This window comes from Typopeltis vanoorti, chromosome 23 (genome assembly GCF_054136105.1).
Source record: "Typopeltis vanoorti isolate ZY-2024b chromosome 23, IOZ_Tvanoo_1.0, whole genome shotgun sequence".
Taxonomy (NCBI): Eukaryota; Metazoa; Arthropoda; class Arachnida; order Uropygi; family Thelyphonidae; genus Typopeltis; species Typopeltis vanoorti.
Genome location: NC_143571.1, coordinates 78,771,907 through 78,791,167, shown reverse-complemented (window position 1 = coordinate 78,791,167; position 19,261 = coordinate 78,771,907). Strand labels below are relative to the sequence as shown.

General features: G+C 35.5%; 1 protein-coding gene across 3 annotated transcripts in view; it reads right to left on the bottom strand.

Moving 5' to 3' along the window:
- Window positions 1–15,360, bottom strand: part of LOC150094020 (ammonium transporter Rh type B-like) — a 37,463-nt gene extending 22,103 nt beyond the window's left edge. The window contains exon 1 of one of the 3 annotated variants that reach the window (XM_090412884.1): window positions 15,092–15,360. In XM_090412884.1, coding sequence (XP_090269010.1) covers window positions 15,092–15,257 — 166 coding nt within the window. In that variant the 5' untranslated portion in view covers window positions 15,258–15,360. Of the gene's footprint in view, window positions 1–2,401; window positions 2,579–10,193; window positions 10,250–15,091 lie in introns of those variants that run through there. The other 2 variants (XM_090412887.1, XM_090412885.1) reach the window with 2 other exon arrangements.
- Window positions 15,361–19,261: the final 3,901 nt, after the last annotated feature.

Genomic DNA, 19,261 nt, shown 5'->3' with positions numbered 1-19,261 from the left:
TGCAACGTCATGAGTAACCTATTTCAATGTCATTAACGGAAATTGCCAGTCCTTGAAGAGAAACATCCAGTTTGAGAAGAAGTAGAAATCACACGGGAAAGATATTTCAAGTATCACGTGATGAATTCGAAGCATCTCTACTTCCTGCTCTACATTGAGGAATATCCTTGGATGCGCTGTATAACTTTTAATATTATTGCGCTGATTGCATACGTTCAACATAAAAGTAAGGTTACGTTCTCAGCTGAATATATGCCCACTGGGACAACAAGAAAAAATGTAATGAAAGAAAATGGTCTGTTAGACACGGGAATTTGTCCATAAACAGTCATTAAGTGAACTTTCTATTTAAAAAAGTTTTTTTTTTCCCGAATTCATTAAAGGCCTTCATGAAAGAATACAAGGTCGTTCAGGAAGCCGGTTTCTCCTTCAGTTACTTTAGTGCTGAACTGCATTACAAAACGTCATTTATTTTAATAATAAGGATAATTATCTCCCATCAATCATTATACAAACATGAACCGCTTTTCTTTAGATTTCAGCCATGGAGTTTGTCATAGTTTTAAATTCCACACAGTCTTTCTCTGAATCAGTAACTTTTACGCAAAAAAAAAAAAAAGAAGTCAACTTATGCATCTCTACTACCATACAATATACTATAGTACACTTTTACACTAACTGACGACTTAAATGTTTTTTATTTTTAATTTTTTAAATTTTTTTTATAGTTATGTATACTTAGACAACTCCATCGGATACGTGTAGCATTTCTGTCGATTGTGTGTTCATTGGCTGGTTTAAAGAATTTCTCGGGGTCAAAAGGTAAGGTTTTGAGAAGATAACCTCTATGGTGAATGTAGCAAACGTTACAGGGCTTTTTTTTTTTTTAGCTCTGTAACGATTCATCGGGGTCACTTTGCTATGAACCAAACTCATAAGAATGTGATAAAGTAATATTATTTTATTAGGGCCTATTAAATTATATATATATATATATATATATATATATTTTTTTTTACCATGCGTGTTTTTTTACCGAATATGTGACGACGTCCACTCTTTTATCACAGCAGATGTGGAATATAATCTCAGTAAAACTGAAAATATCGAAACTAAAATTTTAATACTGACAGTATTTTTATTAATCACGGTTTGTGTTTTAATATTCAGTAACTGGGGAATATGAAGAATCCGAACTAAGAAATTACAAAATTTCGACGTAAAATATTTACTTGTTTTGTCAAGAATAAGAAATGAATCCATCCTTGAAAGGCGAACCAACCTCTAACATCCCTGCAGTTCCTAAGTTACTCTACAAGTGGCGCTAGCTGTGGTTTCATGCTGTCAGTGTGTTTTGTTTATTTTCTTTTAATTATTTCTTTTATTTATATAATTTTTATCTTTCAATAGATGCAAAATTTTGAAGCAGACTTGTTATCTGTTATTGTAATAAGACAGTAATAAACAGAAGTCATTTTTGTGGTGCATAACACATTTCATTTTATATCAATAATTTTTAAAATGTTTTAGCTTTTTTTTTTAATTATACACCATTTTCTATGAGATGCATTACACATTTCAGCAGAGATTTCCTGCAAACTTGGTTTGAACATTAGCACGGCTATATTGCTGAAAGCTGTGGAGCATTTGCCTCAGGGAATCACAGGTCGAGATATCTCTGCTGTTCTTAGTTACTTGGATTATCCTTCCTATTTAGAGGGTGTAATACTTACGAATAAAATCTTCAACTCTATAAGGCAAATGACATACCAGTCTTTTCTGTAACATGTAGCACATAACGGTAATTATTAAGAATCGACAAGAATGAATTTCATTATTGTCTATTGGGGTTAGTTTTAATTACTTTTTTTCTAATATGTGCAGTGAACAGATATGATAGTTCGCGGCTCGTTTTAAATTTTTTTAAAAAGTAAATCAGAATGCAAAATAAGCAATTTTTTAATTACATATATGCCAGTAGAAATTTATCGCTGTTAATGTATGACATAGACCAAAATCGTGTCTAACAATTCCTGACATTAAATATGCAGTGTCCTGATTTTATTCCCCTTTATTTGCTTCCAGACGTGTCAGAGCTATTTCTCTATCAGTACTGGTTTAGCGAGCACATGATTTCATCATTACTTCAATTATAATGATTAAACATTGCACCAATGACAAACATAACAGGGAAGAAATACAATCACCTGTCTTTCAACAACTAATGTGCTATCAAATTATGTTGAGCTCCCAATATTAGACTTTTGCCATCGTTTTTCTATAATGCATTTGCTTTTTTCGCAATAAAGAGGTCCTGCCACAGAGCTAACATTAATTAACGAAATTAATTTGAATTTCTGCTATTAATGTATAGATAATATAAATAATATTAATTACTTACTAGGATAATCTACAGTCAAAGGATTCTCTCTTACATAGGTAGAGCGTTCCAGAGTAGTGACTGCAGTACTGTCATATTTCACAAAAAAAGCAAAAACGAACAGCAAAGCTATTTGAAACAGAATCACCACTGAACCAAACCTTCTTCCGCTGGCCTTTGACATCATTTACCGATTTCGCCTTGAATCCTAAGTATCAATCGCACAGTTAATTTCGTGTTTATAGTTTGCGACAAAACATAACTAAGGCATATCCAAAACTACTTCTTAGAATCACGACTATTCAGTAAATGCATACTGGCGAGAAAGAGCTCTGTTCTTTCTCGCATTGTCATCCACCTGTTGCGTTGATATGTGTACACCTGCTTGCTGCGCCCGCCTGCATTTCCATTGGCTGTTCTAAATAAAAAAGAATCACAGAGAATAGTTCCAGTCGTGTGTTTCCAGTTCCAAAGAACTGTGATAATCACACTGAGAGAGAGAGAGAGAGAGAGAGAGAGAGAGAGAGAGAGAGAGAGAGCATGACGAATTTTCCATTTTCTTAGTCCTCTGCTTTCTTAATACTTGTTTTCTTACACGCAATGTTTTTATCTATATTACGCAACTCCCTACAAAACGTTTTAAGCAGAAGGCAGACGATCATGAATACAAAAGACGACTTATCTTTATTTTCATCATTAGTGTTATTTAAAGTAACTTTGAAGGAATGATGTGTTTACCATCCATAAACCTCGTTTTGTAAAGCATACAAATGCATATTTTTCACTTGGAAAACAACAAATAATTTGATGCGTTATTAACAAGAAATTGAATATCCGTATTAGCATATTGCAGAAATGCATACGTTACTGTGTGTGTGTGTGTGTGTGTGTGTGTGTGTGTGTGTGTGTGTGTGTGTGTGTGTGTGTGTGTGTGTGTGTGTGTGTGTGTGCGTGCGCGCGCGCGTGTGTGTGTGTGTGTGTGTGTGCGCGCGCGCGTGCGTGCGTGCACGCAAGAAAATAATCAAGGCGACCCCTTCAACCTTACCTAACTTTATGGAAATCGATAGACAGCTGTCATATATATAGCCCGTAGCTATTGACGACTTTAGAAACATGGAAGGGGTGCTGCAGACATTTGCCGCCATCTCGTGGTCTTAGAAAATGGTCTTCTAACTAATAACAAGAATAGAGCCTACAAAGGTCTTGCGTATGCATTATGGCTCCAGAAACGTTGACATAAGGATACACGAGTAATTATGTGGCCCAAATTAATAAGTAGTACATTTTATTATTACGTTTTTGACTTTATTTGAAATACATTAAAATAACCTAATTAATTTTAAACATTTATTGTATTATTTAGATTAATAGCAAATAGACTAAAAGCAAGGACATGAATGTGAGCTAAATTACAATAAAAGATATGTTAGTTTATCAGTCCATGTGTATATTGGACATATAAACTAGAAAACTAAGGCCTCTTGTAGGATAAATGATTGACTTACAGAACTACTTTACGAAAGAGAGGTCGATATACCCTAAAAGATAAAATAGGGGTCTATGGGCAAATTATATTATAATTAATAATTACTGATTGTTATAACGTGGGAATCTAGATAAAAGTGAATAATTTTAGCCCAGATACGACACAGATTACTGCGAATTAATAGGCACCACTATCCCATTAAAATAGACAGATAACGCCTGCGATTTTTACGAAATTATCATAAGAGTTATCTATAAAGCAAACAATAATTATTAATAAACAAAAGTACAATAATTGCTATTATCAGCAAATTGTACTTATGTTTTATTTTATATATTTTAATAAATAAATATTATCAGTTTTTAAAATCAACCCATTAACTTTAAAATACATATATTTTCGGGTGAGTGGGGTTAGTGAGGGAGAGATTCTTTTATGAAAGGGCCAACAGGGGAAAAAAGATTGAGAACTCCTGGTTTAGGTCATTGGTTTTTGATTGGAACTGCAAGTATCCGATGAGTAGGAGGAATGGAATACTATCATCAGTAAAAGCTATGGATATAGATTGTGTTCCGAAAAGAATTAAGATATCTGAAAATAAACATAACGTATGAAAATGAAGAGAGTCGAATTTATTGATGAAGAGCTTTTCTAGTGTCGCATCGGTGCAAATAGAATTACTCAGTACGGCGTGTTCGCGTACTCTCTGAAAGGTTGTAAACATATTGCACATTAGCAAGTGGGATAAGGATTATATAATTAGGAAATTCTGCTCTAGAACTATGGAGCTTGTTAAACTGCTTCGGGCTTGAAAGCAGATTTTTATGCTAGAAACTTTCAAAAACATCAATACCGCACTAGGATTCGCATCCATAGCTTGTAAGTTAGAAGGTAAAGACGCTGTCCAAGCCAGCAAGGACTGGTCCTTCTGTCATTTTATCTCCAAATGGCATCAAGAATAATCTCATGCCCGCATTGCAGGTTTGCAGTATTTGATGGATTCCTGAGACATCCTTTCTTCAGGGTATTTTACAAGCAGAGTTCCTGGATAGTAAATGATCGCATATGTGATCAAGAAACGAAGACTTCGCTCAATGATTAAAGATGGTTAGGATGGCGGAAAGTTAGCATGCAGCACATTTCAGGGGAGTAAAAAAATTCTCTGCAGCAATAAAGTTACCAGTTACTATTTTCATATGTTGAAAGAAACCACACGCCTACTGAGCTTATGGTAGCATGAAACTCTGCAATCATTCATGCAGAAACTGAAGAATTGATGAGGGAAGTAATCGTGTACAAACGTATTCAGTCGAGCGTCGTTTTTAATTCTCTGGCAATACGCCTGATCTAACAGAAGCAGAGAAAAAGGGCCAGAGAGAGAGAGAGAGAGAGGTGAGTCCTAATATTTAAGCCTAACGAGACAAGTAAAGCATTCAAACTGGCATCTGTATTTGAACAGATAGCAGCTGACATTCAATCACACATAGACATTTCTAACTATTCATTTGTTTATTTGTATGTGTGCGCGCGCGTGAGTGTGCCATATTTTGGCATTGGCAGAACACAATCATCCTTCTCCTCTTATATTTAAAGAGTCAAAATAATATTATGTTTTAAATACACTTAATATCAAACTCACTTATTATCGAACCAGTTATTGATGTTGATTACGCAATAAGCTATCCGTACGAGAGGGCACTGTGATCTATTTGTTTGCTTGATATCATGTAAGATTTGGGCTATATTAGTTAAATTCAGTCTGTGGCTGCTTAACGTTGTGCAACTAATCCTTCTTCTTTCACTTCATTATATATTTTTAACCAATGACTATCGCAATAAGTATTTTATTTATCTAAATTGTATTAATAAATGAAGGCATGTTAAGCGTAATTATTAAGCTATACAAAGAAGACGACTGCATAAAAATTAAGATACGTATCATGTGATATCAATTGTGAAGGCTAATTACATTTGTTATTTGCATCTTGGGGGGAAAGTTTTTTACCCAAGGTAAAAAACTTTCCACATCTATCTCTCATCCGGAGATTCTTATTTAATAAGGTCAAAGCACCTTGTAGCGATGAGACCTCAAAAAAGGTCGAAACCGGTCTGGGTAGTGACCCACCCCCACCCATAATGTATAACAGCATACATCTCCTAGTGCGATATGTTTTACATTATGGGAAATACTAAGGATAGGGGATCAGAGCTTTACCCACCTCTACCACGAGTTGCCCTGGTTTTGCACTACCAAGAGTTGCACCACCTCCAAACTTGAACTGAGTTCAGGCGCAAACTTGACTTGTTTGTTTACTTGGGAAAAAGGATTAAAACCAAGATTATAAAATTTCTTGGTATCTTAAACATATATATATATATATGCACACTGATATTCAATCGTGTTCCTCAGCGCAGAATTTTAATAATGCCCATAACTTGAATGATAACTGTAAAATTGCATTTAAAACAGTGACTCCAACATTTTTGTTTCATTATTCGTTTAGGCTGAAGCATTTTCTCCTAATTTTAATGCACAAACTGCTTCCAAAGTAACATGTTTACAACTTAATTTAAGGCAATTATAGTTTGGGAATTCAACTTGCGGATTCTGCTTGCATATTCTCCAGCAAATGGAAATTTTAACTTACATATGTATTTCATGTACTCGTAAATGACATTCATGAATAAAACCTTACAGAAAAGCTGAAAATAATACACATTGCACTTAGTACTTTTGAAAACGTAGTTGGGCAGGTGTAATATGCTGTGAATTATGTGACTAAAGTTTTTTGGGGGATATTATTTCACTCAAAGGGAACACGCCCTGTTGTTTGAAAAATACTCGATCAAGCCATTTGGCAAATGATTTGAATAACGTATCAGTAAATGCTTATTTATTATAAATGTTAATTCATTGGTGCGTTATTTATTGGCATTGAATTTGAATTAAATTAATTTAATAATAATAATTTTTTTTAGAATTTTTAACATTTTATTATTTCTCATATAAATTACATACATACATACATACCATAATAATAATAATAATAATTGAGGAGAGGGGGAACCCCTTTCCTCAATCAGTTCACAAGTGAATGAAGTTGCTACTGCCGTTGTGGAGCAGGCCATGAATAATAGCGTTGGTTACCCTGAAGTGAACGTGCTGTATCAAGACACATGGATGTTCCTTACACAACTGTCTGGAAAATGACGGAAGATTCTGCATTTCTACCCATTCAAGATAAGTCTGACACAGGAATTGCGCCCGCAGGACTTTGAAAGTTGACTGACATTCGCTTTATCATTCCTTGCTCAAGTAGAATTGGACGCTGCATGGCTGTAGATGTTTTTGTGGGTAAATGAGGCTCACTTTTACCTGAACGGAGCTGTGAATACTTACAATTGCCCAGTATGGACTACGCAAAACCAGCATGCAATCCAAAAAATTCCTTTGCATTCATCCAAAGAACTATCTGGTTCGGGTTTACAACTTCGTTTATCATTGGACCATTCTTCTTTGAGGACATTATCTAGTTGGGTCCTGTGACCTGCTCAGTTACTGCCGAGAGGTATCGCGATATGATAAACAGTTTTGCTGTACCACAGCTACAGCAGCTGTGGTACAGCAAAATACTACATGGATTCAGTTATTTTCATACACGATTGGGCTCCTCCACAAATCGGTCGATCCATACAGGAGATTCTTCTAAAGATCATCCTGATAACTTTCCAGCACTGAAAGATAGGATAACACACCATGTGCGCAACATCAGTCCCGACCAGCTGCGTTCTGCCGTTGAACACACTGTGGAAAGGATGCAGTTTATGGCGTACTGGGAAGGGCAGTATATTGACCAGTGCAGGCCGTTAATGCGTAATAGAAGTGAATAAAAATGTGTTATTATGCTTGTATCAGTTTTATCCTTACAGACACAGAAAAATTACTACATCTACATGCGATACATCATCTGGCGCCCTGGTAGTGAATTTGAATTTTTTTTTCGGAGATCGCTCCGCGTGACTCATAATGTATTTCTATAAAGCTTCGCAGTATTTAGATCGCTGGGTGGTACTCTACAAGACTTTAAACTGCGATAGTTAAATTTTGATCACCCTGTACTTAGTCAGATGTTACTATAGGCCTGGTAATGTGGACAGTAGTGACCATGAAATATACAAGCAAATTAGCCAAGTAAATAGGAAAATGGTGATCATTATGGGTGATTTTATAGATCAGCTGATGAGAGTGACCATTAAGTGTTTACCTGAGTGGTTGTCAAACGTGTGAAGACTTCTGCGAGGTAAAGGTATATGTGGAACTACAAGGTTGGTGATTAAGAGAAGCTCAGGAAACTGCCTGCAGCTGTATTATGAAATGTCGAGTTGGATTGAAAAGAGATCAATGCTGCTTGGGTTATATTCAAGAACTATCTGGTAGAAGCAATATCTAACTTTATTCCAAGGATCAGCAGATTAAAAGATAGGTTTGAAATGAATGGAAGAGATTAAGCATTCAATACTGAGAAAGAAACATTATGGAGACAACGTAAGATGAGTGGAATTGAGGAGTACAAAGAATTCTTTGTACTACTCAATTCCATAAGGAGAATACAAAGATCAGGTAAGGAGGGTGGCCCGGTTTTTAAAGGTAGCAAAAGTGTACTATTAGCAGTAGTTAGCTAATGAAGTCAAAAAATAATAATAATGATATTACAATAAGATGAGAGCAGCATTCGATATAGAGATGGATACACAGTAGTATACTTATACTTTGCAAAGATTTCTGATAGATTACCGCATGATAAGTTTATAGCCAAACTAGAGCGAATGGGGCTGAATATTAGACTAGTTCATTGGATTGGAGATTGACTATGTGATAGTAGGGTTGCCACCTGTCCCGAATTAGGCGGGTACATCCCGAATTTTAAGAAACTTTTCAGCGTCCCAAATTACACCTAAGCGGGACAACTTATATATTTAAAATACAAATATTATTAAATCACTAGTACCGGTACCAGTGTATTCAATCGTTTAATTTTTTATAAGGTTAGAATTACATATTCAACTTTGGCTTTTTCATTTTATACATTTAGAAGAGAGGAAGACTTTCATATTCGATAAGTGTGTCCCGCTTTGGACTTACCAAAAGGTGGCAACCCTATGTGAGAGATGTGAAAAAGTTGCGTATGAGAAGCAATATCCCGGAAGAGAAAAGTCTCTAGTAGACACCTCGTTGGTTTGGGATCTGTTTTGTTTTAGTGCTATTGCTGTTTAACAATATCACTAACTATGTTAGTGATATTGTGGAAGACCGTAATGGTGATATTCAGTGTTTACAAATGATGCAAAGTTGGGATGAACTATGAGGAGCAGGGCAGCTGTTGCTGCCTTACAAGAAGACTAGAATGAATAAGCTGAATGAATTGGCACGAGAATGGGGATGCCAGTTCAATGTTGCGAAATGTAAGATTTTAAATTTTGGGAAAAAAGTTGGGATGTAGGATTTACTCTTAGTGAGGATATATTGTTGGAGGTGGAGGGGAAATAAGAGAACTTGGGGTTATAGTGAATGCGGATCTAAAATTTAGGGGATATGTTGCTAAAATTGTGAGGACAATACAACGAATTCTGACAAATGATGCTGAGGACACTGACTTGTAAAAGTAGGGAGATTCTTGTTCCATTGTAGAAGGCTCTGATTAACGAACACACGTGGACTTCTGTACAGAGACATGGACGAAGAAATGTTAGCAAGAGTCCAGAGGCGACTGACTAAGATAGTTTCTGATCTCTGGAATGTTGAATATCAGGAAAGGTTGAGAAGATGCAGTTTACGAATCAAGTGGATAGGAGGAAGAGGGATGATATAATAGAGATGTGCAAATTGGTAATGGGTTTTTATAGAATTAACGTTTAAGAGTTTTTCATAAAATGCTGGGAGATCGTGAGAGAAAACAGGAGGTCATCTCAGGAAGCTGCATAAGGAGGGTGGGAAACAGGTTTTATGCATGGAGAGTTTTGAATGACTGGAATCCATTGCTTTGAGAACTTGTCTGCAGAGAAACTGAATATGTTTCAGGTACGGTATAATGAGCTGTACATATGACAAAATTAACATCCTAGATGGGTCTTTGACTCCATGTGGTCTTAAGATACTACTATTACTACTACTACTACTACTACTACTACTAATAATAATAATAATAATTTTCCACTTGAAAGTTTAAACAAAGGCAGCAGCGGAATACACTAAAAGAGTCAGGAATATTCTGAGAACAAAACTTAATGAAGTGAACACAATTTGATCAATGAACGCTTGGGCTATACCTGCGATCCGATACACAACTGGCATAGTGGAATGAACAACTTGGACCGCACAACTCCTCAATAATGACTGTGTATCACGTTCTGCATCCATGAAGTGATGTTGCCCTGCTGTATGTAGCAAGAAATTAGGTGGACGGAGTCTACTGCAAGTGATGCAAACTGTTGAAGAAGAAAAAGAAATTAGTTTAAAAAATTACATCCACAATAACAGTAAGTAAATGCTTCAAGTCGCAAGGAGACCTTCAGAAAGCAATGGGAAATAAATTCGAATACAAAATTTACTGCAAAATAACTGATATGTGCGTTGGAAAAAATAAACCCTTGCATGGTCAATTTCTTCGCGACACCAAGTAAAAACTGACGTGGACAAAACATGGCAGAAAATACAGTATGGATATATTAAAAAGGAAAAGAAGTTATTCTAGCTACTCAATAGCATACGTTGCGAACTAATTCAATCTAAGCAAAAATTGAGAAACATCACTAATAAAACCCTTACAGATCATGATCAGAATGATGAGACTGTAGAATATCAGATATTGCCTAAAGTAAGATAGCCCAAACCCAAACTAATTATAAATACCTCCATGATCAAGTGGCCAAAATAATTGATTTGCAGGTATGCAAAAAATATTGTTTTTCTACTTCTCACAACTGGTGGCAACATAAAATAGAGACAGTATTGGAAAATGAAACAGCAAAAATTCTCTGGGACTTTAGAATACAAATTGATCACCACATTTAGAATATCGACAAGTTTGTATTTTTGAAAAAAAAATCAATAAATATCGAGATCTGGCAATCGGAGTTGGTCGGCTGTGGCTTAAACACACCAAAGTCATCCCAATAGTTATCGGTGCACTTGGTGCAATTTCCAAGAAGCTATCCAACTATTTACAGCAATTAAACATCAACGAAGTGACCCCATATGATCTACAAAAAAAAGCCATTACTTGGTACAGTCCATATTTTACGACGCTACCTGACAGACTACTGTTAGATTCTTGGGTAGAATCTGAATTGTTCTGTATCGCCAGTCAAATTGTTGTTTGACAGATATCTTGTTTTGACTGTGTACCAATTATATTAAAAAGTCATAGTAATTTTAAAGATTTTCATGCTACTCTTATTTTATTTGAAATTAAATATGAGTGGTACACTGAAATGCTGAAATAAATTCTTAAGGAACCGTTTTGAGTGATATCCATATGTAAAATACACTTTCCTACTTGCTAAGATTTAATATATAAAATTCCCGCTTATTGGAGGCTTGAAGTGGTATTTACAACGGACTTTTTATCAATTATATATATATAATTGATAAAAACAGAAAACAAAATCTTTATCCCACCCACGGTACATAATGTACTATAGGTTGGCAATCACATTTCGTGAGCGGCAGCAACATAATAATAATAATAATAATAATAATAATAATAATAATAATAATAATAATAATAATAATAAAGAAATCTCATCGTTTATGTTAACTAATCTTGTAGATAATTTTGAGGTTGGGTAGAGAAGGTAAATTTCAAGCTGTTTCACCCATAGGAAACGACTATAAACATAAATTATCATCCAAAAAAATAAGCCTTTCCAGAGATCTTTCTATTGTCCATATTTCCACACCGCACTTCTCTGGATATGTGCCAACTTCACAGCTAACGAGAACGAAACAGGTGAGTTGTGCTCTCTGAATTACGGCAGTTATTTTCGATGTGGTTTACTTCACTTGTAGGTGCTGGAGGTAACTTCTCGTGTGACGTTTGCGCTATTACCTGCAAAATCACACAGCCTTCTGACGTGAGAAATTGCCTTGAAAATCTTCTTGAGAAAAGTTCCAACGTGCTTGACATCAGCAAAACTGTATGTAGGTTAATGCTGGAACGGGTACAACTGGGCCGTATCCAATCTAATTAATTCTTTATTAAAATCACCTGTTAAAATATTTCTATAAATTGAAGCGACTGGAATTAAAATCACAACAATTCGATATAATTTATCTCGTGTGCTGGCATACTGGATAGCCAGCTATTGTGAATCGCTCGTTTCATTAACTGGTCTAAAATTTCAGTATTCATGGACAAATACTAAAGCCAATTACTGTACCAAATAACGAAAGTCATTATTTATTGCGAATGAGCGGTTTAGGTAGAATCAACATAGATTAATTATCACGAGTTTATACTATGTTACAATTTTGGTACAATGCTAGTACAAATGGTACAAATTTGGTACAACTTTGGTACCAATTTTCTGCTCTGTAGCCATTTATCTTCTTTGCATATACAGAAGAGTTCTTTCAACCTCTTCATCATATTAATATATATAAATTTGTAACTATCTTACAGTCAATATTTAATTTTATGAAGTAGTATAAAAAAGGACTCTGGCATGGTATCTTTGACAGACGTTTTAAATAATTGTTTGGAAATACTGAAGAACTAATATGACTAAGTGCAGGATTTTGCATTTTGGACTGAAGAGATCGCAGGCTGTGTACCATACCAATATGATATGGTACACAAATTCTGTTACGCTGTAAGAAACCGCTAAAATTGCATTCACTTGAAAAACCCTCTTCTCTGCATTTACTTGAAAAACCCTTCTTTATAAAAGAGTTCTTCAAGTGAAGAACTCTTCTATAAAGGTTTGTTGAATCCCGGAAAGGGTTCAAACTTATGTTTTCCCAGCCGAGTGGAAAATATCGCTCCTTGCGATTGCGTTACGGAGGCCCTTTAAGGAGCAGGAACGAATGGTAACCCTTGAAAGTTGAGTAAGAAAACAGTTAGCAAGGGGTTAGGTGTACGTTATTTTCATCATGAACGACGAACAAGTTGCATGTGCTGTATGAAGAATTGTTGAGCCCATCTATGGTGAACTGCTTTAAAGCAAAGTATGACAAGCATGGAGAAATAGAATTGGGCTTCATAACGTACACTCAATGGAGCTATCCGTTTAATAACATAGTAACAAATAAATCCTGCAAAGCCTTTTATTCCCTAAAGAAATTAGAAAGAACTAATATAACCCTAACTAACTTTTAGAATCGATGTACTGCTGCTTTTAGGTCTTAGTTGTCATTGATGGCAGAGTTCATAAATACCGATGATTTCAAGGAGTTTGAAGTATATATTTCCAAGACTCACCCTGAGTCTTGTAAGTATCAAGCTGTAATGACTGGAGTGTTTTATTATAAATCCCATGTTGCATCCTGTGCGGACTAAAACTGCAGGCATGGAAAATATTTTTCGAATGGTAATCAGTTATATTCATTTTGGGAATCCGTTAATATAACAATAATAATTCCACTGTAGTTGGATGCATTGAAATAATATTTGGTATAGGTTACAAATGATGAAACTAAAGAAACGTATTTAAATTCCTTGATTGTTATACTGCATGTGAAACTGTGGGAAGTAATGAAAAGAATGGGTTTTTCCTCAACACGCTATCAGGTTGATAGCCAACTTGTATAAGGAGCAAGAAGCCACAGTAAGAACAGGTGTTGGATTGACTGACTAGCTTCAAGTTGGAAAAGGAGTTACACAAGGATGTTTACTTTCTCCTCACTTGTTTAGTATATATGCAGAGGACATCATGCGTGAAGCATTGGATGAGCTCAGGACAGGAATTAGGATAGGAGGTAGATTGATCAGTAATCTGAGGTACGCTGATGATACAGTACTCCTTTGTAATGACATGGAAGAACTAGGACTAATTCTTGACAAAGTTATCAAGATCAGTAATAACAGAGGACTTCAACTCAATTCTAGCAAGACAAAGATCATGGTTCTCAAAGGAAAAACAAACAGAGAAGCTCTTGAGAAACAAGTGTACCTTAATGGAGAAAGAATTGAGGAAGTCAGCACGTTTGAGTACCTGGGATCCATTATTAATGTGAAGAATTGCTGTTCAGAAGATGTCAGAAAAAGGTTAGAAATGACTAAAACAACAGTCAAAGACCTGTCTAAAATCTGGAAGGATGGATCTATATCCATGGGAACAAAGTTGAGGATTTTAGATGCAGTTGTTTTTCCAACAGCGACTTATGGATGCGAGACTTGGAACCTAAAGAAGTCAGATAAGAAACGGATATCTGCTTTTGAGATGTGGTGTTACAGAAGGCTGTTGAGGATATCATATACTGAAAGGCGTACAAATGAATGGGTGTTAGAAAAGATTAGTATAACTTTAAGGCTCCTTAAGGATATTGACAGAATAAAGTTAAAATATTTTGGACACATAGAAAGGATGGAAGGAGGACTTCTCGGAACAGTAATAGAAGGTAAAGTTCCTGAGAAAAGAGGCAGGGGTAGACCATCAATGAGATGGATGGATGGCGTGTGTGGAGTGACTGATCTTCAGAGAGTTGAGGCCGCCAGAAAAGCAAACAACAGGACTACATGGCGAGGCCTGGTGTGGAACATCACCGAGCATCGGAGTGACCATACGGCATCGTTGATGCGCAGTGAACATAGAGAGAGATTGTTATACCCAATGACGTCACTGTACCAGGATGGTACAGTGCCGTCATTGGGTATAGCTAAACGTTATTCAGTTCTGAAACTTGATTTTCTTTAGATAAATATTTGCGACAAGATGCAGCTATCCTTTTCACATCGGTCTGTCTGTGGATTAAGAGATATATCCTTCTCAGTTCACAGATCTGAAGCTAATTATGATCTACAGACTAAAAACTCAAACTTTTAGAGACCAATGGAATCTACTTGATGTGAAAATCAAGCTAGGATTAAGTTCCGATATTACATTTTTTATATTATTTTCTAATTAACGAATAAATGCTTAAATCATAGCACTTAAAATAGACTATTAATAGATTTCGATTATAAAATCTTATAATAGATAAAGACAGATAAAGAAAACTAGCTCACTCGAATGATTTATAACCAGAGAATTTTCTTGATCACTTTCTTCTTGGAAACGTCTCGAAGTGACCAAACCCGTGTCATACTTTACATAGAAGGCGTAGATAAAACTCAGTATTATTTCCAACACAATCACCAAAACACCAAATTTGCTTCCAAATGACGTCCTCATCGTACCACTAAAAATAATTAAACGCTACAAAAATCTTTCTTAAAAAAATGCAGCTATATCATGAGGGAAAAAAAAGAACATAAAATGCCGCTGCCCTTGACCAGGTCCACCCGTGTTTAACCATCCAAGCACGAAGTTCACTAATTTTGCTCGGGTTCACTGAAAATGTCGACTAGAAAATTTGAATGAAAGGAAATGTTATGAAATGCGCACTTTCCTCTTCCAAATAAACAAAAGCAGTTCATTGGCTCAATCAAATCTGTTGCAGGCACACATTTCGGCACCATGTTCTAATTTATGGAGTTGACCTGATGGCACGTGCCACAGCTATTCACACTATCAACTGAAAAGCTCTTAAATAAGCATTTTCTTCGGTAGGATACTTAGAAGGGAGTGGGGAAAGGGGGATTCGACCTCCATCTCCTTTTTTCTTGATATGATTTAATGTTACATTAAGAACTATTCTATAAATATTCCAGTATAACCAGTTAATGTAAGAGTACAGAAGCAACTTCTAGAGCCTCACGTTTTTTTATTTTATTTTATTTTTTTTTTTATTATTATAATTCTATGTAAAATTATCTGTTGCTTCTTATAACCAACCCAGGGACAGATTACTAAATGGATTAATAATTATTAAGCCCAAAGTTCCGTTATTTAGGTACATAATACAAATTCCAAGTTTCTTTTTTATGACAAAAAATGATCGTATGTATGTTTTCAGTGGTATGATCATTTTTTGTCATATGGTTATTTGATGAATTAATTTGAAGCAATCTAAAAATAATGAAATTCGAAATCGCGTCAGTCTCTGAAAGTTAAATCGGCTAAAACGGCCTCGTCTACTCTCCATAAGGAATCAAAGACGTTAGAGGAGCGGAGTTATCATTATAGTGGTGATAACTTCACAATCGTCATAACGTTAATAATTAACAATTTTATTTAGGCATTTCTTTATTTACTAGCCATTGCAAACGATGATTTAATATATCGTCTCTTTTTTTTTAATTAAAAAAAAATGTTGCCAAAGTTCGATGCGAACACAGTACATTTGTAACTCCCTGTCTCTCTCTCTCTCTCTCTGTATTTTATACCCAGAATCTAGTCAGCCTAATGTGAAAGCAAACCAACCAGGCGTTCAAAGAATCTACAGGGATTTAGGTAAACACTGACATGACAGTCTACACCGCAGATCACAGTGGTTTAAAAGAACATCATGACTGATCCTGAAAAGTTTAACTCTGTGTTATGGAGCGAGAAATTCCAGTTTCATCCCAAAGATACACTACAATGAACTATGGGATGGACTGGGATTTCGAGTACAGCCCACATCAGTGCTTAAAATAACTGTAATGTGGACTGGTGGGTTATGCTGAGGGAAGAATGATTCGAAATACCTGGCTAAATTATCATAAACTGGTATAGAATATATTGAGAAGGAAAAGTGTGATCGGAAACGAAGAGTGGAAGGCTCAAAAAATGCTATTGAAGTGTGTGTGGGGGGGGGGGTGAGTGTATATTATATAGAAGGAGAAACTCATATGATCCTTAGATATTTCCAAGTAATTTAATCACATTTAGCATCGATGTATTTCCAAGCTAGCATCCTATGGTTTCCCTCCTGCCCTTTGTGAATGGATTGTCTGTTTCCTCTTTGATTGCTCATTGCTTGTCATGGTGGAGCACGCCCTTTCATTAGATTTCTTTTTCAGTGCTGGAGTATCCCAGGGATCTGACCTCTCACCTACGGTCTTACTTCGATGTATCTCTCTCTCTCTCTCTGTGTATGTGTGTGTGTGTGTCTCTAACTTCCTATCCTACCCATACTTTGAATTCCCAGTTTCCAAAAACTCGATATTCTTTTTCGTTCAAAACACTGATTTTTAGATGTTCAACTCCTAACACTTCGTAAATTCCCGATCTTGGGATATTGTCTCACATTTGGGGTAGTCTACCTAAATCCTCCCTAGGAATTCTTGATTGTTTACAGATGAGGACAACCACCAGGTGACCACCAACTCAAAGAATCACTTTCGGCTTTCCTTTAATCACATAAATAGACGAGAAGCCACTGATTAACAGCCGTGCACAGTTCAACTTCAAACATGACGCACCAACTTCCATCTTTTACCTCGATTCCACTTCTATTCTTTTTGAACGGTCTTCTCGTACTGTTGTTCTTAATGAATAAAATCTTCAGTTTTTTGAAGAAACTTGTTCACCTCTTAAGGACTAATCAATTTGACATCTTCTTAGAAACCTGATACTGCTAACGATAGGGCAATTAATCCTATCTGCACTTGCTATGTCTGTAAATTGCGCGTGTTCTTCTGACTGATTTTTCTGTTTAGCGAAATAAAAAAAAAGCGAGTTTCTGGGTTGCAAAACATGTCAAAATCCGTACAAAAACGGCTAACTCATCGTCAACGGATAAGTCTTGATAATGATTATTCGCCATTTACATCTATGTAGGGATAAAATAAAGTCATAAACACAAACAATGTAATTAGTTACGTAAATAATTGGATGGACCGTTAAAATACACAAACGAATGAGATGTAATAAAAGCATAAAATGAAGTCTATCACTCCTCTGATTTTTATAAGTTTTGCCAAATGTTCTGCTTATCAGGAAAAATAAATAAATACTGTGAGTTGAAGGCGTTTACTAAAAATGAACCGGAGAGATTTTTATAGCTGACCAATTTACTGTTAAGTATTTTTCACAATAATTATAAAAACATACGCTTAAGATAAAATATTAATTCAAACGAGAAGAATGACCCTTTTCCTCCATTCACTTCGTTAAATACAGTATATATAGTCTGTCCCATTTTTGATCTCTTGATTTTTTTAATAAACTCGAGTTTTTTGTATCCTGAAGTATTCAAGAAAAGAAAAAAAAAACAAAAACGCCAGCCTACTTTGTTTCTGTTTACAAAAACTGAGCAAAGGTTAGCCCACAGATGGAGCGTGTTACATCTGTTTACTAGTTGCACAACGTGCGAAGAGATGAAGGTACGAGAAGAGGACTTATTTCCTAATTAAAATACTTTTATTTTATTTCATGCCATTTTTTTGCTATGGATTATTCTAGATTTTAATCTCGAAATATAGAAATTAGAATCATACCTAAGAAAACACGAGATACGCGTTTGTTAGCTGTAACTTATGCAGCATTCTTCTCAACGAGATTTTATTAGGGTTTTTTTTTTTTTTTTTTTTTTTTTTTGTGGTTCTCACTCACAAACGGTTGTAAGTCCATAATATATTAGTCCGATGAGTGGGTTAAAGATTTTTATTCTTTTTTTTAATTAATTATTTTAAATATTTTTTAATATTTTTATTTATTTTTACATAGCCCGGAAACTCTGCACTAGAACAGAAACATGGAATTTTTTCCAGCCACTTTAGCTTCCAATTAGCAGAGCGATGATCTCACACCGGCAATGAAATTCATCTCACTCGGACACTGTTAGGGCTAACCACTCGGCTCACAAGGCCAACAGCTGCGCATAACTGAATGCGTAATAACGCGTATGTACGCAGGCTATGGTACCAAAGGTAATGTAACGTGGTTCGTGAAGATATATACGAAAACGAAATATTTTATTTCCTACATCAGCCGCATATTTTGAAGGTATGCGAAAGGTGTGTAAAACGATACGTTCGTACTGTGTTAAATCACAATATGATGCTTTTCTAAAAGACGTTCAAAATGGCATTGTCATTCGCACCTTTTTCTTACAGGAGAAATAGCACAACGTGGTTCTGTTATCTCATGAAACCACCTTATACATAGAAAAGTGACTCAAATACTGAGAGCAACACGATGGATACAATGACGAGGCATATGACACACTTTTTCCATATGAGACGTTTTTATGAGATATCGCTTACTTTTAGATGAGTTAGGGAACAGTCCGGAATACAAGGTCAAGCTGAAAAGTAATAAGAATTTTTATTATCACAACTGTCAGCACTGTTGAACTGACGATGACATCT